At 40.8% G+C, this 27167-nt stretch overlaps 1 protein-coding gene across 1 annotated transcript; it reads right to left on the bottom strand.

Annotated features, from left to right (window-relative positions):
* lrig3 (leucine-rich repeats and immunoglobulin-like domains 3) lies at nucleotides 1-27167 on the bottom strand. Its single transcript, XM_022189351.2, has 19 exons — nucleotides 26695-27167; nucleotides 21046-21117; nucleotides 20858-20932; nucleotides 12366-12500; nucleotides 12131-12274; nucleotides 10306-10449; nucleotides 10071-10214; nucleotides 8316-8459; nucleotides 5287-5367; nucleotides 5029-5100; nucleotides 4457-4528; nucleotides 3169-3332; nucleotides 2521-2856; nucleotides 2133-2414; nucleotides 1531-2007; nucleotides 1280-1438; nucleotides 1055-1195; nucleotides 715-969; nucleotides 1-629 (listed from the first exon to the last, which is right to left on the bottom strand). Exons 1-19 carry the CDS (start codon nucleotides 26883-26885, stop codon nucleotides 391-393), a joined length of 3327 nt encoding a protein of 1108 aa, XP_022045043.1. The 5' UTR covers nucleotides 26886-27167; the 3' UTR covers nucleotides 1-390.

The raw sequence follows: 27167 nt of genomic DNA, 5'->3' as shown, positions 1-27167 counted from the left end.
TTAAGGTGTTTTTTTTAATTGTTTACACATGTGCAAAACATTGCTTCATTCAAAGCTGGAATAACTGAACAGGCTGCAAAATACTCATACACAAAATGTAAGCAAAAATAATGAAATCTGTTTATATACAATTTACAAAATATTATAAACTTTATATAAAAATGTATATATTCATCTGTATTATTTAACTGAAGCTGCATTCTCCAAGAACAGCTGTTAATATTCTCCTTTCTGTTTGTACAGGAATATCAAATTGTCTTTTACATTCACTCGTTGCACATTTGAGGAGTCCATTATTGCAAAAATGTCCATTCAGTGAGGTAGAAATGTTCATTGTTTTGGTCGTCCTCTTCATGAAAAACAAGAGCAGACAGGAGCTCAGTCACTTGGTCAAGTGCTCGTTCTCCGTTGTGTCATTGGATCAGTCCGACTGTTGTCAAATGGATGTTCATAAACACTCTGTTCTGATGACGAGTCCTTGTCGACACTGATGTCCTCGTGATCTGAATCTGCATCCGGAGCAGCATAAGGGTTCTCATGCAGAGTTATTCCGTTATGAGTCACTGATGGCGGGCTGAATCCTGGATAAAGATCCTGTTGAGGCCTCCAAGGAGCTTTCCCAAATGTTCCTGAGTGAGAGAGGTGCAAGAAAAAGTCAGAGCAAGTACAGCAATGGCTTCAAAGTTCAGCAAGACCAATCGATTCAAGACCTACCCATGAAGGTGTTGCAGGGGGAAAGACACTCATGAGGTCTCCCGTAGTCGACCACATCTCCCTCCTCCATGGATGGACAGCGGTCGCCCTGCTGGTGAGAGGGACCGTGATGCAGGCTGGCATTGGGAAGCTGCATCAGGACTGTAGAGGAGCAGAGGTCGAAGTGTTCGGACAAGAAGTAATCCCTCCTTTTAGGGTTGTTCAGGCTGCCACTGTAGGAGTCGATGCAGACGGGCTTTTGGTCGTTGGAACAACCTGAAGGTGAAAATGTCAATTAAGTACTTCAGGTAGGCTTCTTCTTCTGGATCAGTCCAACAAGACAAAGAAGACTGTTACAAACCTGTGAAAACCTCTGATGGGTCAGTGGAGTACATGTTATCGCGGCGTAGCAGTGACCCAATTGGACCTTGATAATGGCACAGGAGAGGATCTATAGCCGCTTCCAAGTCTGCTTCACTTCCTGTATCCAGTTGACAAAGACCTATCAGGGTGAAGGAAAAGTGTCAAGTACAAAAAATGGATTCATTTCAAATTGAAGTCAAACAAGAAAGGGCAGGGGTTTTACCGTTCATGTCTTTAGGCTGGAGGTAGAAGCCACTCATTGATGATGCCATATACTGATGGCTGCTGCCACTCTCAGATGGAATGTAGCCATCCTGTCGGTCAGCAAGAGTGCCCTGAGAGGACAGGTAGCTGGGGATGTCGGCGGGCAGGTTGGTCTCATCTGGAGCACAAAGACATAGGGTTATATTTGCTTTCATTTTCATAGTTAACAGATGGAAAGAGGAAGAATAAACAAAACAAAGCATCGCCAACCTGTATTGGTGACACTGCAGTCCTCATTCCGTCGACGGGTGTGGTAGATGATGACCACCCAAACCAGGGAAGTACCAACCACACAGCACACCACCACTATGATGACGATACCCATTGTGGTCCACCCATCATCGTCAGATCCTCCGCCACTCACAATTCCAAGCCCGACGCCACCCTGCACTCCGGAGTCACAGTTGGGATTTGGTATGACCCCCAGCTGAACATTGCCCCTCTCGGTGCCCAACGCATTAGACATCTCGCAAGTGTACTTCCCAGCGTCTGCCTCTGCAGCGTCAACAATGATAAGGAGCTGGTTGGCAGCTGCGAAGAAGTGGCGCTCGGTCACCACCAGTGGGCTGTCGTCTTTGGTCCAGTTCAGCCTCGGGGGAGGGCTGCCGCCTGCAATGCACTGGAGGACAGCAGTTTCACCTTTGGCCACAGTTCGATCCATGAGGGGACGCAAGAAGGAAGGTGTTTCTGTAAGAAAAGTAGTAGACTAGCTTAGTGACACTGAGCAAACAACATCAGAATAATTGGTAAAAGCCTTCAAACCTTAAGTGGAAGCTTTAAACAATTTCTGTTACGTATGTCAGTGCTCTTACCTAGAACAGTTAGCGTAGCATTAGCTGAAATAGCCCCGGCTGTGTTCTGAGCAGTGCAGCTATAAACACCGATGTCTTCAGTCTTGACATCCACTATGAAAAACACATCATCCTCTGGCATTACATGCATGCGGCGCTCACGGGCAGCAGGGAAATCAGTGCCTCCGTCTTTCTGCCAGGCAATCTGAGGGGAAGGATGACCAACAGCGGCACATTCCAGTCTTGCCGTTGCTCCGGCTCGGATACTCAAGTCCATGGGCATCTTAGTGAAGGAAGGCAGCACTGCAAAAAAGGGGAAAAGACCTTAATACCGGACAACTGAAGATTCCAAAACCATAAGGCTTTGTATGGAGACATGTGAAATGGTTTATTCCATTGCCAAACTTACTGTTGACAGTGAGTCTGGCCTTGGTGGAGTAAGACGATCCAAAGTGGTTGGAGATGACACACTGGTACTTCCCCTCACTGGAGAACTCCACATTACGAAGCTTTAGTGTGGTCGTATATTCTGTCACCTCCGTCTCGCCTCCAGCGCCTCCCTGAACCCGGAGGTGGGCCTGGTTGTGGATCTCTGCATCATTCAGGACCTCATTGTCTTTTTTCCAGGCGAAGGTCATGGGCGAGTCACTGGAGCTGGCCGCAGAGCACACGAATGTAACATTGGTGCCCTTGAGGGCCGACTGGGTCTCCGGCTGCACGGTGATCTGGGGCTTTGGGAAGTCATCTGGGTGAAGAAAGACAATTGTGACATTAACATTTTATTCTACATTATTTGTCTGGTTTTAGGTGAAAATCTCTAAATTTATACGACACTGGGAGCATATGAGGCCCTGAGAGGGGAATAACTTAGTGACTTAGGAAATTTCCATCATGTTCCCTTATGAGACTCATTAGGTTGTCCAGGAGTCCGTGAGGAAAATACTCAACAATCTGGGTCAGTTTGTAAATGGAAAACCTGCCTTGGATAAATGGCTGTTTCTGAGACGTGACGCTACGTGTGTGTCAAGGTGTTACACCAAGTGAATGCATCACTCACCACACACAAAATCCTCTTGGCTTACGGCGAACACGCTCCTGCCCTTCAGCATTTGCGGGTGGGCGCAGCTGGCATTGACGCAGGGCAGGAAGGTTTGTTCTGCCACCCAGACTGGAAGCCACTTCAGCTGGCAGTCGCACAGGAGGCTGGAGGTGTTCAGACGCCTGCCAAGGAGAGAAGATACCAGAGATGTTAAACTCTGCAAAATCCAAACCCAAAACCCACCGGCGGGTTTGAGAGGCATGTTCTCAACTTTAAAAAAATGCTGAAATTATTACATATATCAGAGCCTGAAACTGTAAAACAAAAAAAATTGCTTTATTTTACGTCTCCTTAAAAAATTGGCAAAAATATATCATATGATCTAACCAGCATCTGTAAAAAATTAAAATTCTGCACTCCTCAGCATAACCAAGAAGCCATTAAAGATTCAGCTGTGACCAACAGCGATGTGAGAAAAAAAAAATCAGGGACTGGACAGCTGATCTAGGCTGAACTGCAGGTTTTGTTCACATAAACCAGATAAGAGACACATGGAAACAAGAAACAGATTCAACTTTTTTCTCTTTTTGTATTAATTATGAAGTAACATTGCTATATTGTACATGACTCTACTTCTAGCCATGGTTTTACTGTTTCCATAGAGTTGCAGGACTTTATATTGCAGTAAAAAATGAACCCGCAGTGAGTAAAATTGTGACCCGAGCAAAAAAGGAATTGGTTGGAATTCAAGGGATCAATTTACCTTTCAGTACTAGCATTTCAAATAGTTGCTCATGTTGTGTTTTCTCACATCTACAGAGGTAGATTTTTACTGAAACACAACCTTATAAAAGCCTTCTTTTTTAGTTAGGTGTTTGTAATTTTTGTGATAACACAAGTTTGTGAAGCCAACAGACTAATACAGACTTGGTATGCAAAGTATCTGTTAATTTTGAAATTATACATCAAAACAAAAATACAGACTGCAGACGCCCATTCACATTTCAACTCCTACAACGCCCTGCTTTTCTCCAGGAAGCATTATTGTCATGGAAATATCTTTAACTTCTCAAAAAAATGGCATTAATACTTAAAAAATGTAAAGATTCCCTTGCTCAGGTTTTTACAGGATACTGCCCTTTATTGGAAGGAGACAAATGAAACTGTGAACCCGTTATTAACACTGAAATAAGCACTGCTTGGTGCTGACTTTCCCAGCACACCATAATAAGTTTCACCTGGTGTTCTGTCTCACATCAACACTGAAGCACTAACCGAAGCTGCCCTTAAACATGACTACACTTACAGCTCCTGCAGGTTCTTCATCTGAGAGAAGGCGTTCACTTGGATGGACATGATGGCGTTATTGCTTAAATCTCTGCGGAGGGAAAAGAGAAAAGAAAATTAGGATCCTCAACAGAAAAGATGACAGCTTTTTCTGCCGACATCAGCCGTGTGGAGTGAAGGCTGCAGAAACTTCAATCGAGAGAAGAAAAAAGGTCTGGGCTCCAGAACAATAAAACTCTGGGCAGCAGTTTGCTGTGTTAATCAAGAGAGGCCCAACTCTGGGCTGCTTTGAGCTCTGGCAACGGCTGGGAAAAAACTCTAATTAGAATCAAATGCAGCTGTTGCACAGACAAACACACACTTTTGTGCACACACATCGCCTTCTCCACTTGCCCTGGTGATCGATATAGTCTGGCACACACGTAAAGATACTAATGGCAGAGTTTTTTCTTCATTCCACATCAAAGTAAAGGAATGGGAGAAGACAGTTTGGGCTCTAACAAACAGCCTCTATGTCTTTGTGTGATTCACCCTGCTTAGTTTACAGCTCGGACTTTTGGAAACAATCAGTGAAACACGAGGCCGACTCACAGGTGCTGCAGTGCGTCCAGGCCTGAGAAAGACTTCTTGGTCACCGAGCGGATCTGGTTCCCCTGCAGAAATCTGGGAAGAAACGACAAAAGTCTGATCAATGCCCAACCTCACTTTTACTCACTGACCTTATTTTGTTCCATTAAGTCAAACCGTACGGCAAGTAGGTCACAAACTAATAATAATAATAATAATAATATATTCAATTTATATAGCGCCTTTCACAAACCCAAGGTCGCTTTACATAAACAAACTCACAGTCTTTTCAGCTTGTCCAGAGCAGAAAAAGGTCCATTCATGTCTTCAATGGTCCAAGAGATTTCATTATTTTGGAGATCCCTTTCAGAAGAAACAAAGACAAACCACATTGTAAAAAAAAAAAGAGAGAGAGAGAGAGAGAGAGAGAAATCCACACCCAGAAAACAACTGCACTTGCGATGTTAATAAAACTTTATGCGGCTTTACGTTTCGTGTGAAGGGGAAAATGTTTGAGACGTTAAAATTATATTCAAAGCGGCTCCATGCCGATACAGGAAGTCACTTCCTGGCCTTTGCGGCACTTTTAAAAGTCTGCAATGGCTTTTCTGTGTTGTATAGAGGAAAAAAAAAGTTTACAAGGAAGCACTGCAATTTCACATGTGTGCTACATTTGAAACTTCATTTGTGCAGATAAATATACTCTGCATGCAATTAAAACATGTATGTGATAATCCTCAAAGGAATCCGTCATTATAAAAATGTGATTTTAAACACATGTTAAGTTTTTCCACAACTTTTCGAAAGATGCCTTTTAATAGATCCCCTAGTTACATTGTCGAGCTGACTGGGGCAGCTGTTTGTGAAAATACTTGGACACAAACAAAAGAAATCTCAAACTGCAGAAACTGAATGAAACTGCTAATAGGGACTGACCAAACGGTGTCAAACCAGCTAATATAATATTAGTGTGGACAACATTTAGCCATGTTACAACTGAAGTGTTTACTACGTTCAGATTTATGTATCACGCCATAAATATGAGTTACAACAAACAAAATTGTTTGTGCATGAAAATAACTTTTTAGTAAATATTCACAATCAGTAACTCCCGTGCAAACCAGAATCCACAAATTGCAAAAACTGAAAGAAATTGCTAATGAAAACTGACCGAACAACTAAATTATGTCACGCTAGCAGGTTAGCATAATCAAAGAGACCAATTCTGACACAAATTACTTCTGACTGCACTAGTTTAACAGAAATTAAATGTATTTTTGTTTGTTTTGTTTTTTTGAAAATGTAAGTTATTATCCTTCTGCTCTAAAATTATATCCATTATCTTATTTACACTTCAGACTCACTTTTAGCAAACAAACATTAGCTTTGCCAATTCTCATGAGTTAACACACAGGGCAGATAGCATGTCTAACGAAACATACATCGTGAGATCTAAACTACTTTCTGCAGCACACTTATTTTAATAGTGAGAATAGTCCGTTTCCGCTTGATGTTACATTAAGTTATGCAGAATTACTACTAATGTGGGTACAGAAATAGGTCATCTTCAATGGTTGTGTCCCTGCTTGATCGCTGAACATCAGGGCCAAAAAGCAACTCTACAAAATAAACTCTAGCTCTTTGATTTTTGAGAAGCTCTGACCAACTGTTGACGTTCCCTGAAACATTTTTCTGCTACTAAAACTGGAAAAAATATGGAGACATTTATCCTGCTATCCACAGAAAGAAAAATACACCAAACAACTAAATACACAGCTTTGGTACGAGCATCGCTAAAAGCCAAGAATTTCCCAGAGAAATTGCCTCCTTTGATCCCGTCAGCTGCTTTAATGCTTTCAAACAGTTATTTTCTTCCTCAGCATGCCTGGCTATGGCTGATTGAAATTGAGGAAGGGTGTGTGTTTGGGCGAAGGGGCGGGGGTGGCGGGTTTGAAGCCCTGAAGCAATCCATGTCCACCTTGGTGCACACCTGCCCTACCATGACCTCAGCAGCACAGCTCACATTTGGTTTCAGTTTAAAAAAAAGTGCCATTCGGGGGGGTTGGAAATGTTATAGAGACTTTGTGTGGGAACAGAAGGGGGAAGGGTGGATGGTGGATGCAGGCGAGGAGGTGGGTTCTGGGTGGAGGATGGGAAGGTTTGGAGGGGTTGCTGAGGTCAGGGGGGGGGTTGTGCCTCTTGGAGGTTTTTTATGTGTGTGGAGAGACCTCAACACAGTAATCCATTTCACATCCCCAAAACAAATCAGGCAGGATATTTCCACTCAGGCAGAGGATTGGTGGTGGGGGGCGGCTTTAAAGGGGCTGAGAGAGCCGACGGAGCAGCATATGGATTTGTAGGTACATTTGATGTTAACTGGAACACCAAACATTCACTCATAAAGCTTCATACTGACTGTGGTCTTTTTGTATTATCCGCAAATTCAGAATTTCTAATTTTACTTCAGCTGAATGTCTTTGTTTGGTCGGCTTTTATCGGATTTGTATAACCTTTGGCACTAGTAAACACATTTTTGTTCACTGTAGGCAAACTTTTCACTGCAGTAAATGCAACCAAGGCTAGAAGTAGAGAGAACAAAAAAATGTAGTGTGAGACTGTTAAAATGTAATAAACCATCAAAAAAAGAAAAGCAAAAGATTGCTTATTTTACAAAAGTTGAAAAAAAAATTGAATTGACATGCACTAAATTTTCCAAGAGCCTTAAAAAAAATGGAGGCTCTAGCATATTATAGATATTTTACAACATTTTAAATACAAAGCCTGCAGTTCAGCCGAGTTCAAACAAATACTCTCTGTATATTTGTCACGTCTGTTAGTCACAGCTGAATCAGTGTGCCGAGGAGCACTACATTTTTAGTTTTTTACAGAATCTGGTTAACATAAAGAATTTTTTTTGGTAAATTTTGATGATTTTGGTTATCTGTCATGATTTTTACGCTTATATTCGAGTAATTTTCCCAACATAACATTCAGTCAGATCAGTTAAAGAACTGTCAGAACAATAAACATACAATACTTTTTTTTCTGTTTTGCAGTTTCTGGCTCTGATAAAAGTGGTTAAAATAAAGATATCATGTCTATCAACCTGCCGGTGAATTTTGGGGTTGTGAAGCTAAAATGGAAGGATTTCAACCCCATTTTGATCACCTAAATGAGAAAAAATTGCCATGAATAGTAGATATTCCTATTATTAACATGAAAACATCTGAAAAAAAACTCAGCTGTAGCTACATCAGCACGAGGTTCTAAACCTCCGGGCGCTCTGTAGTAAAATACTGAGTTAAACTTACAACATCTCCAGGTTGGAAAGGCCACGGAAAGCTCCGTCTGCGATGAAGCTCACACGGTTGTTTCCGATGTGGAGTTCGTCCAGCAGACTGAGACCAACAAAGCTGGATTCCTCCAGTCTGGACAGATGATTGGAGGAGAGGTTGCTGTGGGACAGATACAGAGAAGATAAAAACATTAGTACACAAAGTAGGGCTAATAACAAACCATTATTCTTCTATTGAGTACTCTATCTACTATTTACCCAATTAATCAATTACAAACCAAATATAAACCAGTGTTTGTATATTCGGCGTAAAACCGTAAACTACAATATGATGCAAATTAGAGCAGCTGCGAAAGGAATCCAAGTTATTAAAAGCATCTCTATTTCTCCTTATTGTACAGTTCTGTGATTTTGGTAATAGCTTCGACTTCTAGAAAAATACAACATCGCAATTTGTCTGACGACATCGTGATTATAACATTAGGATCTTTTGCACGCTTGTTCCGTTGTCTGACAAAAGAAAAAGTATAACGTGTAAATATAAACAGCTTTATTACACATCAAATAAAAAATAAAGAAAGAAATACATCATTAATGAGCACAGAGAGCAGGAGTCAAGCAAAAAGATTGAAATGACAGAAAATGAGACATGTAGAATAAAGTGATATTAAATACCTCAATTTTAAGCTGAAATTTGTGTAATTTTCCAGACAAAATCAATGGGTAAACACAATAAGTTCAAGAAATGATGGGAAGTTGAAAATCTGACAAATTTAGCTATTTTTACAGTTTCTGGTTCTGATAATTAGAGTAATTTGAGTTCATTTTCAAATATATCATGCCTTTCAAACTCGGTGACAGGTTTTGGGATTAAGAAGGTTAAGTAATAGGGACACAGTTGGTAAAATACATTTCATCCTCAAGCATTACTTGAAAAACTTTAAATGTGTAGTTTTTAATCTGAAAAATATGGAGTCACATGTGACACACTACAAGCTCTACTTTAATATTCTGCCAATACAAACGACTTTTTGGAGAAAAAACATATCAAATTCAACACTGAGAGGACAAAGTTTTATGAAAACAACCTTTTCCAGACTGACGTTGCTTACAATCACTGCAATGAGACTGAATTTTGCAACAGAAGAGAAATTGTAAAACAAATAATTGCAAGCAGCCTTAAAGTAAACTCAGATGAGACCAAATCAGATAGCCGGACAGTTCACAGCCCACAGGCAGCTTGTTTACTCTCAGGTTCATGTGATAAGAGCCAGAGAGGAAAAAAACAAAACAGCCTATCTGTGCTAAACGCTCCAAACAGTGCAGTAAACAAGAGCCACAACAAAGGAAATCCAATCTGCCTCCAGGAACGTGGGCCGACGGGTTGAGAAATCTCCGGAGTTTGTGGGTATTTCAAAGGGGAAGAAAGTGCAACTAATAATGGAGTGGCAGTGGGACCTCTGGAGGTCAATGTTTTGGCTCGATCGACAGCCGAGCAGAAAGGAGGCAAAGGGGTGTGTAATATTTTGGCAGTGCTTTAATGTTGGCAGCGGCCGGCAGAGCATAAGAGTCGGAGCTTTGTGTTGGGATCAGCGACGGGGGGAACTGGAGTGTGAGGAAGGCCAGAGAGGAGGTGAAGGCAACACAGCGAAGTGTTGGGAGTTCAGAGTTTGAATGTGAAAGTGAGGAGGGAATAACGAGAGGGAGGGCAAAAAGAAGGAAAAAAAGAGGTTGCAGAGGGAGGGGGAGACAATGAAAAAGGTGGACTCACAGCTCGCTGAGTTTCTGGCAGAACTCCCAGGCGTCAGGTCGGATCCTGCTGATGGCATTGTGGCCGAGGTGGAGCTGCTGCAGAGTCAGCAGGCCGTACAGCCAGCCCTTACTCACCTCCGTCAGGTTGTTGTAGTCCAGCTGCCTGCAGGGACACAAGAACAGAGAAAAAATTAGGCTTCACATTGCATCAAACCGGAGCAGCAGAATTTAGGTCGCTTGTGAATTTAGCTTACAGGACTTCCATGTTGCTGAGGCCCCAGAAAGCTCCGTCCATCAGGCGGCTCAGTCCGTTTCTCTGCATCTTCAGGGAGCGAAGAGCGTGAAGACCGTGGAATGTGAGGCCTTCGACCCTGCGAACCCGGTTTCTGCTCAGCTCCCTGAAACAAAGAGTGGAAGAATTTAAGCAAAAGCAAAGCAAGCTGCTCGGCTTCAGTGCAACTATTAAGGGGTCATTTGTGTACATACTCTAGTGCATCTCAATAAATTAGAACATTGTGTAAAAGTCAGTTATTTAACCCTCCTGTTGTCCTCATTTCCGGGCACCAAAAAGTATTGTTTCATTTTCTGAAAAAATCCCCAAAAAATCAGCAAAAAAAATTCCCCAAGTTTCTGAAAATTTGGAAAACCTTCAGGAAGAAAATTCCAATAATTCCTTAAAAGTTTCCCTTAAAAGTATTTTTTTTAAAAACTGCCCAAATTTGGCAAGAAAATTCTTGTAAATATTTTTAAAAAAAGATTAAAAATCTTCCAAAAAAAATCCTAAAATACCTAAAGTGATTTCATATTTATCGGTAAAACTTCTAATATTTTCTTTAAGAACATTCACATAAAAATCAACCAAAATCCAGCAAATTTCACTGGATTTTGGTAGATTTTTATGTGAATGTTCTAAAGAAACATATTTTTTTTTAAAAATTCTACCAAAATATGTTCAAAAATTTCCCAAAAATGTGGACATCAAAAATTTCACTGTGAAAATATTTTTTTTTCCACATTTTCAAACTAAAAACGGGTCAATTTGACCCACAGGACGACACGAGGGTTAAGAAACATTTTATACATTGTAGACGTCCATGCATCTGCTAGCACATGCTTCCATTATAGAGATGCTGATTTCCTTTTCCAGCAGCACTTGCCCACAGTCCCAAAACTACAACCAAATGGATTGCTAACCATGGTATTACTGTGCTTGATTGTCCACTAAACTCACCTGACCTGAACCCCACAGTACCCCATGTGGAATATTTTCAAAAGGAAGATGAGAAACACTGAAAAATACAGATGAGCTAAAGGCTGCAATCAAAGCAACCCGGGCTTCAATAATGCCTGAACAGTTACTTTTTCTCCCAAACTGCAAAATTATCGTTCCATTTAACTTCTTTTTACTTTGACAGACGGACTGTTATTGTATAATACAGCAAATTACAAAATGTAAACATGGGTTTTCAAAATAAAGTCTGAAACTGTAAAGTCAAACTGCAATATAATAAAAATAAATGCAGTAGTGCAACTCAAAAATACATCCAAATTTTTACTCTTTCGAAGCCTTGAGTCTTTTTACACTGAACCAAGTTGAACTTTGCTCCAGCCACCATCGTCTAAAACTGTAATACTGACTGCATCTGACCAGTGACAGGAGCCAATAATGACAGATGTCCTGAGGTAGTTATGATACGCAAAAGACTTATATTATAATGAACACAAGATTTAAAAGATTATTTTTGTTGATGAAAAATACTGATGTCGAAACATTGTCTGTGTCCTTAATGATGCAGTCCTAAAACTGGACATTTCCAAATCTGTATTTGTCCTCCAGAACTGCACTGATTACAAAAAACACCTGTCTGTCAATGTGCTGAGCAGCTGCATGGAGGTAGGAGTGGATTAGCCTGGAATCTTTAAATCTTAGTTAGATGCAACAACTTTTCACGTACACTACAGTCAGCATTTCCCCTTTGCAATGGGACAATTACATTTAAGTTGAAATTGGGGTTGCGTGCTTTATTAATCAGCAACAATGGAACCAGTAATGCTGACTGTAAAAAAAATGGAGCTTACAGATGCTGGAGGTTGGGCAGCTGGAAGATCTTGGCTGGGATGGTGGAAAGACGGTTACGGTTGAGACGAAGAACCTGCAGCGTGTTGGACAGATTGGTGAAGCAGCCGGTCTCCAGAGAGGAGATCCGATTGTTGTTGAGGAACCTGGAAGATTGAACAATAGCAGAAATATTACAGCTACTACAGTCAGATCCATTAATGTATTTTAAGACACAAAGGAAACTCTGACACCTACATGTTCTTGAGCGGCAGAGCAGGGAAGGAGTTGGCCTTTATTTCCACGATGTTGTTGTTGCTGAGGTCGAGCGTTTCCAGGGCCAGAAAAGGCCTGAGCTGCTCCTCGGAGATCCTGGTGATCCTGTTGTTTGCTCTGAAAATACAGACACCATTGCTCCAATAAATTACCAAAATACTGTGTATTTGCCCAGTGGTGCACAACAGTTTCATGTTCCCAGATATACAAACAGTCGAGTCCCTAAATTAGGCTGCGGTATTAAAAAATGACAAACTCTCACGCGCTTGTAAAGATAAAACTTGCCACCCAAAGCGAAAGTCTGTCATCCTATTTTTTTTTTTTGCTCATGTATGGCTATTTCATGAAAAGCCAACAAATTGTTCGATATGATTAATGTCACCACTCTTCACGCCAAACAACCTTTCTGTTTAGTGATGTGTTATTTTGTTTATAAGGTAATTACCAACAAGGTATTTAAAAAAGTAACCTGCCAATTACTTGGCTGATGAATACCATTCCCTCAGTGAAAGCATGCCCCGGCAGAGGCCAGCAATTTCCTGAGCTGCACGCCTCCTAAATTGCAGTGCAGGGACTGCTTAGTTATAAACAGTGCCGGTACAGTGCCCTCTTTGTGCAGGAGCCTCGGCAGCAGAGAGTGCAGAGGAGGGGAGGGAGTTCCTCCAATGCACCAGACTACAGGCCTCGTTTTCAGCATTCATTGCGATGGTCACAGTCCCCCCCTCCAGCTACACCTTGCTGACCAGCGAGATGTTGGTTTTTCTGATTCCTTTTTCCAGCAGCCATCAAAAAGCAACAACAACAAAAAATCTGAGGACGGTTTTATAATGTCAGTTTAATTCGGAATGTGGTGCCATTAATATTTAATTGTTGTCCATCAACTGAGTGGCAGGTGTCAGAGCACATCAAATATTGTGGTTATATCTTGGAGAAAAGCTGGATTTGATGCTCAGTTTGTCAATCAGGTACCAGGTTTGATCCATCTATTTACATCCAGAAAGACTTTTGTTGAGTCTAATCTCAATTTTACTTTCATTTCATGTACTTAAGGCATTATGACTGAATGACTGCTGTTAAATCAAGACATGTCTCCCATTCAAAGGGCCGCTTGGTAGCCCTGACCTATTTTTCCACACATCTCTTCAATGTTTGTGCAAAATATTTCCATAGAGACAGGCTCCTCCATCGACACACCTTTTCATAATCTTGCGATTCAAGGAATGACGTAGAGTCAATATGGATGGGACACTTGGCGAGACTGTGGAGTACCTCTGTGGTTCGGACTAGAGTCAAACTTTATGCAGTGATGAAGATAGACAGACAGACAGACAGACAGTCGCCTAAAAACTGCCATAGCAGGTTCAAATTCTTCTGTTAAATGGAGTGTGGTGAAGGAACATAGTCTTCCTAGCATGCCGTTACCTTTTCATCCTTGTATGATTCTGAAAAACCTGCATTTGCTGCTAAAAAGTCGCTCGAAAAGCACATTTTCAGGTGTGCAGTAACTACTACCAGGGCTACAGGTCCTTAGGAAAACGTCTTGGCTGGCTGTGTCCAATAAAAACGGCACAGGCAGCTCTTTTGTTTGGAGATTTGCAGAGGGCTCTCCATGCACCACAGCCCTCAGGTCCCAAACAAAAGTGCCGCACACCACCTGTATCTCAGTTTTCATGTTCCCCTGACTGGTTGCTGAGAGAAGGAGGGCCGCCCGGTGAGACAGAACCAGTCTTTCCAGTTTTACTTACAGGGAAAGTTGGGCAAGCGAAGGGGTTTGGTGCATGAGATGGACCCTCAACTTTGGCTGCTTCACGGCATACTCAGTTTCCACAATAAAATATGAACTTTAAACACAAACTCAGCCACAATCTTCACCTCTGCATGCCCAAATAATTGCACAAACTCGGTCCAAACCCTCCTCTTTTCCATGTTTTCCCCTCCCAACATCTGCACTGCCACTCAACGAATCTTCTCCACACACAAACAGACCGAGCATTGTGCACTTCGACTGCGCACGCTTCAAATTTGTTCATCCAATTTGATGCGATTATACAGCCATTATGAGTGCGGTTGCGGGGCTTTGCTGCTGTTTGTGGAAGTCAATGCAAAGGCCAAAGCATGTGTCAATAACAGCCTGAGGCATCTTCAGCGCTGACGAGAATCCAGACTCATTATTGGACCAGAATGGGCTGTTGTGTTGATGCGATTGCAACCACTGCGCGATGTTCGCTATGCATGTTTTTTGGTAGTATTTAAAAAGCACAAGCTGCTAAAAATCTTCCTCTACACCCACATTTCCAGACTTTCCAAACCCTCGAAGAGCTTGAATGCATAAAATGTGACTGTAATAAAAGCTCTTCGCATAACTCCATAGGGTTTTTGGCCTCAGCCGCCATCAAGCCGACCACATTTACACACTGACAAGTTGAACAAAAATTATGAGCTTCTTGACATTTAGTTGTTGTTTTCAGCTTTGTCCACCGAGCAGTGAATGATACTTCTAATGCTGGAGGCTGTTTAAATGGAAAGTCGTCTTTTTCTTCTTCTCGCTCTTCTAAAAGTGTCTCGCTCGTGGTGTGTCTGTGCTTGTATGTGTGTGTGGTATTTCCTATTGGAAAAAGAACAGAGTTTTCAGAAGCCATCTGATGACTCCCTCTCTTTGCAGTGGCGCCTGTAATGAAAACCAGCGCTGTGTTCGCTGTTGAGACGCCATATTAAACGGTGCACATATCTCACTCAAATGGCTGATCATCACAACGGAGAAGATCGTATTAACATGTGAACTGAAGGACCCTCACGTAAGACGACACAGAACGTCTTCATGAATCAGTGTGTTTCTGTAGGGCCGAAAATACTGAGAAGCATTGCGGTATTTGGGTTAAAAAAAAGGCATTTGTGGTCTTTTAATGTGGCGTTTCTGCACAGCAGTTCCCAGACATCACCTGTCAATCAAGCAATGTGGGCGGAACAGGAGATGTAGAAGGCAGTTTTTGGGCGTTTTTTGCTTTTGTGACATTTTCACTCACTGTGGGCTCATTTTTCTGCGCAAAATAAAGTCTTGCATCTGTATGGAAACAACACAACCATGACTAGAAGCAGAGAGAATGAAAAAAAGTCATATGTGCAGTATAATAAAGTTAGAATGGCACTATTCATAAAACATCGAAAAAATGATAGTTGAATTTCTCTGATTACTCATTCTACAAAACTTGAAAAAAAACATCCAAATCAACATGTACATTTTTTAAAGTGTTACTAATGCTAGGAAAACAATACATACTATACATAGCTCACTATTTGTAGTTTGAATTTGCTTCTATTCTGGTCTGTGCTCTGTGTAAACACAGCCTGCAGTTCAACTGAAAATTCCCTGAATTTTCATCACGACTGTTGGTCACAGCTGAATCACTAACAGCTTCACGAGTGCAGAATTTTTAAATTTTCTGACGATTCTTTCAGTTTTACAGTCCTGTTTCAGCCTAGTCGCGCGAGAGCCATGTTCTGAAGGCACAAGGGTCTGGGGCCGCTCGACAGGGAGGGAGGCGGGCTAAAAGGTTGTCTTTCAAATCACTCTGCAGCAATTGGGTAGGTATACAGCAAGCAGCACAACGAATAGGCTGACGTAGTTCCGAGAGCACCGGCGGATTGTGGCTAAGTCCCATTAGCTTCCCAACCAGCGGAGCCAACTGGTATATTAAGGATTTGCCATATCCCGTCGGCGTAAGTCCAAATACGTCTTTCTTCTCAATGAAACACTTCAGTGCCGTCCTTTGTTTATCTTTCAAGTTGAATTTTAGCTTTAAATCTTTAAGGGCTGTGGCCAAAGCCAAGTCGAAAGATGTTTATTGTGCGCCGGTTGTTTCTGTCAGAATCGTCGCGCCTCTGTCGTCACTTAGTTACGCCCGCCTTCTGACTCTACACTTCATGGTGATTTGTCCGGCCAGTTTTCGGAGAATCCAGCCTCGAGCCTTACGGAGGGTAACTAGACCCACCCTGGCAGAGAATTAAATTCTTTGCCATGGATTGTCTAGCGCGGCTTGGCTAGTCCTGTTTCTGATAAATAGTGTAATTTGGGTGATTGTTTTTAAAGACACCATGATTTTCAAACCCAATGGTGGGTTATACTAAGTGGAATAACTACCAGATCAAGCAAAAACAGCCAAATAACTACGTGTGTGTACATCAAAGGTCAACCAGTCTGCAGCCTGGCTGATTTTTGGATCCAATATTTAGCATTTTTCCAAATATCAGTATCACTACTTCTTAAAAATTGATTCCCAATAAATTAATATATCTAAAATGTTCTACTAAGATGCAACCGTCATTCACTGTGTTCTCATAATATCTGATTGATTGTGCATCACAAGCAAACAGTTCATTTACACTGAAAGATAAATGTTGAAAAGTTCCCTTTTTATTCAACATTTAAACATAATTAAACGGTATTTTAGTAAAGTTGTGTATTGGAGTTTGAGTTATTCTCAAATGTAGCACCACGATTTTCTGTTTTACTGCAAATCGGCTCCCAACATCTGTTATCGGTCACCTTGATTACTAATAATCAGTATCAGCCCTGAAAAAAACAAATCAGTGAACTTGTAGTTTCATAACTTTATTTTGAACAGATTAAGCTAACTTGATTCATCAAAAGCAACCAAATACAAGATGAAGATTTCCATCAACAGCAGCACTTGTATTCGTTATGAAAACATCATGGAAAATTACTATAATCACTTCTGTTTTGGTTTGTAAGTCCCTTCTTCAACATCTATCCACAGACATACTGAGAGGTTCACCTCCATCTACAGCTAATCAAACCTGGAATCTCTACGGTCATTTGTTGAACCCTCCTTGAACACAGACAGAGGGATTTAGTAGCAACGGGGTTTACCCCCTCCATAAATTCCTGGGAAATTGTTCAATTAATTAAGATGATCACGACTCAATTACTACCAGCTGCAGGGTTATTGCCGTTTGTTTTTACTCGGAGCTGCGAGGTCAAAGAAGTCGGGGAGAGCTGCCGCTATGTCTGACCGGCTGTTTGAATAAGTGGTATTCGATACCCTGAGGGCTTTTTTTTCTCTTTACAACCCTCACAGCTCAGAGAAACTGAAGGAGGGAGAGAAATGCTGGAAAAATGTTCCACTGGAGAGAAAAATCACACTACGACGCCTAAACTGAAGAAAGAGGGCGGCAGCCAACAAAGATAGTGTGTTGGAGAGAACAAGTGTGAATTTCACTTTCTTCTTTCCTCAGTCTTCTTTTCATGTTGCCTTTTCAAATGGATTATGCTTCTAACTTCACTCGCTACCAACAGTAAACGATCCACAATGTGCTGTCTGACAGATTAGGCTGTTTATGAGGGTAATACTGATAGTTTGTGTTTACATGTGATCTTTTTAATGCAAAAAGGCAGTGTTTGATTTAATCTTCAGGACAGAGGAGGGTTTTTGATATTACTGAACTCAAAACTACTGTCATATTATATATTACGACATTTTTGGGTTTCAAAAACTATCTCATAGCAATATAAAAACAAATTACTTTATTTTGTTAGGATTAGCTTGATAAACTGTAGCTTCCTAGCTTAAAGCTATATGCTTAAAGAGCTAGTTAAAGCTGAGGAGAATCAGATAAGTAGCTAACAAGTTAGCATTATTAGCTAAGAAACCTATCAACCACTATTCCACATGTAGGCAGAAATCGGTGCGTACAACATGTACAGCAGCATCGGTTCTTGCAAAATCTAAGGTAAGCAGCTAAAACGAGTTAGCATTAACTAAGAAGTCTCTGAACCACTATTCCTAAAATTAACTGCATCATTTTGAATTGCATATTCCTATAAATGAGTTTCTTTAGTTTTAGAACAGTGTTTGTAAAATTTCAAATGTAGGTTTCACACCCCTCCATCTTTAAACTTAAAACGAGATAGCATCTGTGTCTCATGTTATTCAATGACTTGAGTGCTGGCTAAAAGCAAATCAGAGCTGTAATCATTCTTAGTTTGCAATGTTTTTTTATTAACTTATTTTGAACTGGTTTGTGTAATTATTTGTTTTTATGTGAACATGTATTTTATTGTTCTTTTGTAAACTTTTCTGTTATTTTATGATGTTATATATCCTGACTTTTATATTTAAAGGCCCATCTAGGGACAAGAGTTGGAAACTAGCATTTGCTATAAACTCTCTGTGCAGCACATCAGATTCATGCTAAGTAATGGAACTATGTTAAACTGCATTGTCCCTATCAAATAAATAAATTAAAAAATTTAAAAAAACGTATCGCCCTTTTACCATACCATTAAATTAAGTCTATGCAACTTTTAAAATAGTGAGTAACACTAAAGAATGAGAGCTTCACAAGCTTGACTCTGCACCACTGTTTGCTCAGTTGTGATCTTTACTCTGCTACATGTGCTGCCATCAGCACTGAAAACACTGTAAACAATGAAGCTGCTCTGCTTGACAAACTATGTGACAGTACAGTTCCTAAATAACCCCAAGCATCTTTTTCTGCATTATGTGCCATAAATATACAATATAACAGTCAGACTCTAGGTTGTAAAGTTCCGAATACACTGAATATATTCTAGAGGTGTTATAGCAACAGAAATTTGGTTGCTGGTACCATTAAACTTCCACAGTTCTCAGTACAAATTTCAACAGCAGCTAAAGTTATGAACTACAACTAAGAAAACTGCTACAACTAAACTTAGGACATGTGGGGTACAGACCAAGATTTACATTTTCAGTCCAAACAAAACAATATACCCGGTCATAAGACCCATTCTAATCCACCAAAAAACAAAAAAAACATCACAAGTAGTTTTTAGCTATGGCCACATTAGCCTAACAAGCTAACATTAGCCAGGTTTGTATACATTGTTTGTATATAGTGTTCTTCTATCACTAGAAAAGCTTAGCTAGACATTTTTGTATACCTGACCCGCTTTGCCGACTTTATCTATCTTTTTCTGCAATAATCTGACTTCAAAAAAACAGAACATTTGTCATTAATGGAAATATTGTTGAATAATACAGATATGATTAGAATTCTTAGGGTTCTCATGATCTCAAGCTACATCAGGTAACTAACGTAAATTGGCAGCAGCTGTGATGTAAACCGTTATGATCCTAATATTAGCTACCTTTTCTTATACTTCCAGTCTTTGTTTTTATTAAGTATTTGCACGAAATACATGTTGTTATGTAAATATATTTGTGATTCAGGTCATTTTACAACTCACAGTACAAAAGCCATAGTGTAGACCTAAAGGTTGGTGGGTTAACACTGATGACATAACTTTGGTTAAACCAAACTGAACAATATTCCCAAATAAAATAAAGAAATTGTGGTTTGGAAACAGTCTGGATGTGAATCTGCACTTTATTCCAGAGATGCTTAAGGGTACTTGGACAGCTCAGATGGCATTTGTAAAAGTTGAACCTCTTGTGGCCTCTTTATTACCATGAAGTGAACAATGCAGCCTTTCACACATTGTTGGTGTATGTGGAACAAATGATAAGAAACAGCAAAGCAAGGATGCACAATTCTAACACAATCCCCCTCAAAGATGCAGTAAAACGCAGCGTGTAAGGTGTGAAGAGCTTCCCTCACATAAAAACCTCCGTCCTGCTCATGTTTCGCTATGAACTCATAGCTGGAGGCGACACTCCTGCGCTTAAACCTGCAAACAAATTGTCGATTGACTGCACGCCCTGCGGCTGCCGCACAGCGTCGTGTCGAGGCTTGATGAGGAATATGCCTCATCTAGCCGGGGAGTCGGGCACATTCTTCCACAACAAGCTCACTTCGCTTGGTTTTTCAGAGACACGCCGCAGAAAACAAATAAAATTGCTGAGGTTTCTCGCACTAATATCTGGTGTTGTTCTAAATGCACGCCTTGCACAACAATATTCCTCGAGGATGTTTTGGTTCAAGTCTGAGAGGGATCAAATGTGACAAGTCAAACGGTTTTGCGTTGAACCTATCAGCAGGAGTGAACTTTGCATCACTCGAGCTCTTACTGTGAGTACTTTTGTGGGATTAAATAAGCTGATAGGCAGAAAATAAAGAAAAAACTCCCTTGTTTCCACTCATAAAAGGCCACACAGACTAAGAAAAATCACCAAATTTGGATTTCAGTCACTTTCCTTTCCAGTATCGCGTCACTACCTCCAAGTTAAAAATACACCGACAGCAGCCACCAAACACAATATTTCCATTTCTGTTGATGGCATTTGTCTTGGTACACGTGACCCGTCTGGGGCCGACTGCCATGTTCCTCCAACTGCCCCGTCTGGGAACCAGCTCAGTCAAATGTGTTCCTCTCCAGAGGGAAGAAAGGGGGAGGAACCACTTCTAAACTCTCTACTTTAACCAGCAGTGACAGCCCTGGCGGAGGATTACCCTCCAGACCGAGCCGAGGTGAGAATCCAGTGTTAGAAGTTCCTAAAAAAGCGGGTTTTACTTACAGAATGAGCGTAGTGATGTTTGAAGCATATGGGCCCAAATCTGGTATCGCTTCCAGTTCGTTGTGGTTCAGCTTTCTGTGCAAGAAAAGAAATACTCGTCAGCTGCGTGTCGGACAGCGATAAAAAGGCTGCTTTGGAAAATCCTGTGTTTACTGTAGAAAGGCGCTGAAAGCAGCCGGCGTACTTACATTTCACTTAGATGTTGTAGGTTGGAAAACAAAGAGCTGTCAAGCACCTGCAATTTGTTATGGCTCAGATCCCTGCGTGAGAAAAAAAGAAGACAGAAAGAAGAAGTTAAAATTAAGGGGAAAAGTACACACCACGCACCGTGTAGTTCAACTGTCTTCCATTTAAGGTCGACACGGCAAACATAATTACACACAAATTCCCAGTGTTGTTGTGCCGTAACACTGTGAACAGTGGAAGTGGATCAAAGAAAATTGACTGTAATTAAGCTGCAAGGTTAGGAGTGCTGTTGCAAGATATACGAAACAAAACACAGCGGTTGGAGAAATGAGTAAGGACGAGATTTATTGAGCACAAACAGACGGAAAACTTGAGAAAAAATAGTTGCTGAAGCATCTTAACTCTTTAAAAAGCCCATCAACTGGTTCTAATTTTAGTTTTTTGGACTCACTAGCTGCAATAATTTCAAACAAAGCGATACAAAAAGTAATTGTGTGACTGTAAGCTTCACATTTAAACCTCTTTTACAAGTTAAAGGCCTAGTTTTGGCTTTTTATCCCTCTTTTGTAAAGAACGATGCCAAAACTGCTTGCTTCATATCCAGGCCTCTGCAGAGATTCAGAGCCCAAACAGACAAACTGATAAGTTATTGAGGCAAACATTCTTTTAGCGCTGACAAAAGGCCAAAACCTGTGGAGCGAAGTCGATAGAACTTTTAAAAAAAAAACTGGCTGAGTCTTGATCCAAGACCCTTTTTTCCCGGTGTCTGGATTTGTATTAATCACATTCCTGTTCTGACTTGAATATTTACAAACCTTTAAATCAGATCTGTGTCAACCCCCTGAACCCAAAGACCTGCTGCCAGCTTTGAGAGGCTTATTTATTTTTTAAAAATCACCAAAATTACATCATTTATCAGAGCCAGAGGCCATAAAAACAGGAAAAATTGTCAGATTTTCAGCTTTCTGACAGTTCTGAAACCAAGCATGTGTAGCTTTTGGTTTTCTCTGGGAAACTGACCAAATCTAAGCTTAACAATGTGATATTTCATCAAAATCACTTCATCCTCCGTTTTCATTAAAAATATAAACATGTGCAATCACTAGATTCTGCAAAAGCCAAAAAAATTACACTCCTTGGCACATCTGGGAATATACTCGTGACTCTACTGCGACTGACAGTCACATAACAGAAATTTGAAAACTTTCAGATGAACTGCAGGCTGTGTTTACACAGAGCAGATAGAAAACAAGTATAGAAACTAATTTAAAGCAGGAATAACTATTAAAATATCTATAGTATGTAGTCACCATATTTTATCCAGTATTGGTGACACCTGTGGGTGTTTAACATGCTGATTCTAGTTTTTACATTTTTGTAAAATAAATTACATTTTAAAATAAACTTTTTTTCATTTTTTTATTACTATTTCCTACTTTACAACTCCTTCTGAGTTCTCTCTACTTCTAGTCATGGTTGTTCTGTTTCCATAGAGGTACAGGACTTTAAATTGCAGCTAAAAATGAGCCCACAGTGAGTAAAAATGTGCCAGGAGCAAAAAAAAATGCAACCAGAAACTGCTCAGGGTTAAGAAGGTTAAACCAAATCTAACAGTATTAAAACACCATTGATATTTGGACCTCAAAACCCTCTAGTGATCCGAACTCCGCCAGAGTTGTGCACATTTTTGGAAACTTTATAGTATTTGTTCTATCTTTAGAAGGGATGTGAACACAGGCTGCTTATTGTCTGTGTTTTTACTCTTGAATATTGCGCAATTAGATCTGGTCTGCGTCCTGGTTTTGCCTGCTTTGGATCGACTCGAGCGGCCTCGTTTGACTGCAGCTCACTGAGGCCGAGACTCTTGTTTTTGCTGCCTGTTTTTTTTTTCTGAAAACAGCTCAAGAAAGTCTGGCAAGCGGAGCCTCGTGCGCCATAAAGTGGTGGAGTTATTGACGCTGCTGTGCACGATCAACGCTGTGGTGCCAGACACTTCTTTCTTTTCTTTTTTTTTACACCTCCCCTCCTCCCTCCTTCTTTACCTCCCTCATCTGGAATCCATCAAGAAGCAGCTCTGGGGGGAGGAGGAGGAGGAGGAGGAGGAGGGAGAAGCTAACAACTGGTAATGTATTCACAATGCCGGGAAAAGCGAGAGGGACGCCTTTCATACGTCTGAAACACCCCTGTCGAAGTTTCTGGGGCCTGTTTTTGTTCTCTGGTGGAAAGTTTCATGGAACCCTCAACCAGAGTTTTACCCCCTTTACTTTCCAGGTGTACATCTCTGTTGTTGTTGTAGCTCTGGCGCTGGGGGCCGTATGGGAAAGGTGTCCTATCATACTCTCTAGATAAACCCTGAGTAGCCCTGACACTTCCATTTCCCTCACAAAGCAGGCCCTGAGTGGAGGGAGATAACGCTGTAAACGCTGCGAACAAGCTGCAGCCTGCATCGGCCGCTCCACTGAAAATACGACTTCCTTATCAGACGCTGAGAAGTGAATGAATGAGCTGCTCTTTAGGCTACAAGAGCTGTCATTAATGTTTTAGTGGGACATAAGTTTGATAAGTGTATCTCAGTAGCAGAAAGAAAGACTTAAATTTCATGGCTTTGTTTACATTGTGGATGGAAATAAAGAGGTAATTTGCTGATCTGAAAGCTACAGATCAAACTACGGTCAAAACACAAGTTGAAGTTTCATCTTTTTTATTAATGATCACCATAGTTGTGATTTTAAAGTGCAGAAATGAGAAATTGTAGCATACCAGCATTTAGCCATTAGCTAGAGCTGATAGTTTAACGAGTCAGACCACATAATTAGCATTAGCAGTATAGCAAACTAGCATCTGTAATGATTTATTGGTTGGCTGGTAGTATCAGTCATAGACATATTTGGTATTATATTATACACCACCGTTCAAAAGTGTGGGGTCACTTAGAAATGTCCTTATTATAGAAAGAAAAACTTTTTTTTTCAATGAAGATAACATTAAATGAATCAGAAATACAATCTAGACATTGCAAATGTGGTAAATGACTATTCTAGCTGTAAATGGCTGATTTTTAATCTCCATAGAGGTACAGAGGAACATTTCCAGCAACCATCACTCCTGTGTTCTAATGCTACATTGTGTTAGCTAATGGTGTTGAAAGGCTAATTGATGACTAGAAAACCCTTGTGCAGTTATGTTAGCACATGAATAAAAGTGTGAGTTTCAGTGGAAAACATGAAACTGTCTGGGTGACCCCAAACTTTTCAACAGTAGTGTATGTTTGTTCCAAAATAGTGTCATTACATAGTTTGTCCAGTAGAGCATGCTCCAAATGTTTCAAGCTTTACTTTCCATAGTGTCTGCAGCACATGCAGCAGAGCACGTGTGGAGTCAAGCGGTGTTATTACGCTAATTTGCTAACTAGTTTGTGAAAAACTCTATTCTCCCTTTTGAAAACATCAGAGGAGTCACCAGTTGTAGTCAACTGTAATCAATCATGAGAAGTTAAAAGGCCATACTACAAAGGAAACTTGATTAAACAACTTTTTCATCACCAAAACTGGTAACTCATGTTGACCTTTGTATGATTTTACACGGCAGATTTTGTCACATTTCCAAAAGACGTTGAATTAATCTATAAAAGAGTCAAAATGCACGAACGTTTTCTTTTGAGTAAGACGAATTTTAATGATTCAATCATAGACATTTCTGAATACTGGAAACTCAAGATTGCCACGATACGCATGTTTTTTTCAAGTGTATGAACATTTTTGTTCACAGCTTTATAAGAATATACAAAGGAATCTTTTATTTTCTAAAAAAAAATGATCTTGACCCTAAAAAGCAGTATCTGTGTCCCAAGGTGATTTTTTTTCAAAGTTCTCTGATAAATGTTTCCAAAATGTCAGTGGAGCTTTCTGTTCAAGAAAAGTATGACTATTTCATTTATTCTGTAAAATCCAGAGGTTTATGTTCTTGAAAAAGTTAAATCTTGTGCTTTTTTTAAACTTTCATGCTCATACTGTTTAACAGCACAGAGCACTTGGAGTCCTATTAGCTAGAACAACTGGAACAGCAGTAAATTAGCATTAGCTGTGGCACAAATTCCCCTTATTTGTGCTATTAGTGTTAAATAGCCAAACAAATGTGGGTCTTTAGTCTCAGGAAGCAACAAATGTGAGGAAAATTTGAGTTAATATAACTTTGAAAGGGAAAACAAAGCTACTTTTCAGGACTCAAACTTCTCGAGCACAGTTGTTTGCACTTAATAAAAGTTGTTTAGGAGTTGAAATTATTATCACGAAAAGGCATTAAATCCTTTATCTGACTTAATCCTGCTCCTTCGTGCTCCACTCTTCTTCTTCTCCTCCTCCTCCTACTTTCACCTCCCCCCCCCCCCTTTCTTTTTCCTTTCAGTGCTCCGAACTAATCCTCCACGCTCCTCCTTAATCAGTACCATCGCTGGCTCTGGTGTTGCTAATTCAGCAGAAATAATGGGGTGCTGGAAAACAAAGGCTCGGGTGGTTTAAGGGGTTTAAGATGTGCTGGAGAGCCACTCGTAAATTAGCATGCCAGAGTGAAAAGAATTTTTCCCCCCATGTGGAACTCTCTTTTTTTTCTCTTCTTCTTCCCTTCCTCATTTTCTTTGGAAGACCGAGGCCTTTGGTTATGAGGCTCAGGCTGGGTCTGTTTTCTCTGGCACACATCAAGTTTCCAGAGCAGCAGCACATTTCAGAAAAAGGAGAAAAACTGAATTCAACAGAGCAGAATCAAGTGCTACGGACTAAACACCGGACTATAAAAAACCAAGCGCCCTGGCAATGAAAATCCAGCAAGAATAATTATCTGCAAAGTAGAACACACCGAGGAACACGCCATTAAAAGTTAAAAAAAAAAAAAAAAAGAGAAAAGCTGGTGTTTCAGCTCCAGCAGGCTTCAGGAAACAGTCCAGAGCTGCTTCTGATTTATGCTGCTGGAGCTCTGAAGGCCTCAGGGTGTGAGAAACTGAAATCTGGAGGCTGAAGAGGCAACACTGCAAACAAAAACCTGCATGTAACCACACTGTCAAAACAGCAGCAACACCAGGAATCCCTTATATTTGCAATTATTTGCATTTTAAAGCATCTAACTGGTTATTTTCCTGCTTATTACCACTGTTTGTTTAATTACTACACCAACTTTCTGCCACCTGCAGCTACGTTTAACCCACAAAAACACAAGAATACCTGCAGGCACTGCTTAGTTTAGTCATAATTTATGACAGTTCCTTATAAAAAAGAGGGCTTAGTGAAGCTGACAAAGCCACATTGATGTGTAAATATGCAAAATAATAAAGCCTGCTTGTGGTTCCCTGCTGGCCTCAGGACCAACAGCATGAATAAAGCCTCAATCAATGGATTAATGAGCAGGTATTAAGTAGGATTAAGTGATTTTTTTGGCATTGTGGAGCTTTGGTTAACTGTATTGGAGGAGAAAAATAAAATAAAAGTCAATTAAATGAGCTTTTCCTACAGTGTCATATTCATTTTGCTGGGATTTCAGCACAAGACAGGATCGCAAAAGTGTCAAAAAGTGTTAAAAAAAAACAACAAATACATGATTATTATTAAGGTAACTGCAGGTTCGAGTGTAAAGGCGCATGGAGGCACTTTATTTGGACTCACAGTTGGACCGTCCAGTCCGGGATCGCGTCTGGAATTTGGCCTTTCCTCAGCCGACTGCAGTCCACCAGCTCCCCAAAACACGCACACAGAGGGGGACACGTCCCTGTGCCGGATCCACGCTCCAGCCCCAGAACCAGCACCAGAACCACGGCAAACCTCGCCACACTGCGAGGCTGCGTAAAGGCACGCATTTTTCCTCAGCCCACACCAGGGAGAACACCCCTCTTTCTCTTCAGATGAAGCGCAAAAAACAACAATCCAAAGTGAGAAACCAGCCCCCCAAAAGCGCAAAAAAGATCCCAAATCTGTCACGTTCCGGTCCTTATATCCAATCCCCGGTGGTTGTGAGAGCCGTGGAGGTGAAATGGGAGAGAAATGCGCTCTTCTGGAACTTGTCCATTCCTGTGGGGAAACTTTTTAGCCGTGCGCCTCTTTGCTGCTGCTGCTGCTGCTGTTTGGGGCAACTTGCGCTG

The sequence above is a fragment of the Acanthochromis polyacanthus genome, chromosome 1 (genome assembly GCF_021347895.1).
Source record: "Acanthochromis polyacanthus isolate Apoly-LR-REF ecotype Palm Island chromosome 1, KAUST_Apoly_ChrSc, whole genome shotgun sequence".
NCBI classification, from domain to species: Eukaryota; Metazoa; Chordata; class Actinopteri; family Pomacentridae; genus Acanthochromis; species Acanthochromis polyacanthus.
The sequence above is the reverse complement of the archived record's forward strand: the minus strand, read 5'-3'. Positions and strand labels throughout refer to the sequence as shown.

Bases quoted from the DNA above. Each gene is read 5' to 3' on its own strand.
- lrig3 (XM_022189351.2), bottom strand. From the start codon at position 26,885: ATGCGTGCCTTTACGCAGCCTCGCAGTGTGGCGAGGTTTGCCGTGGTT. The intron at 10,450-12,130 runs GTAAGCTCCATT...TCTTTGTTTCAG, and splicing joins CTGCCCAACCTCCAGCATCT to GGAGCTGAGCAGAAACCGGG. The intron at 10,215-10,305 runs GTAAGCTAAATT...GTGTCCCTGCAG, and splicing joins CTCAGCAACATGGAAGTCCT to GCAGCTGGACTACAACAACC.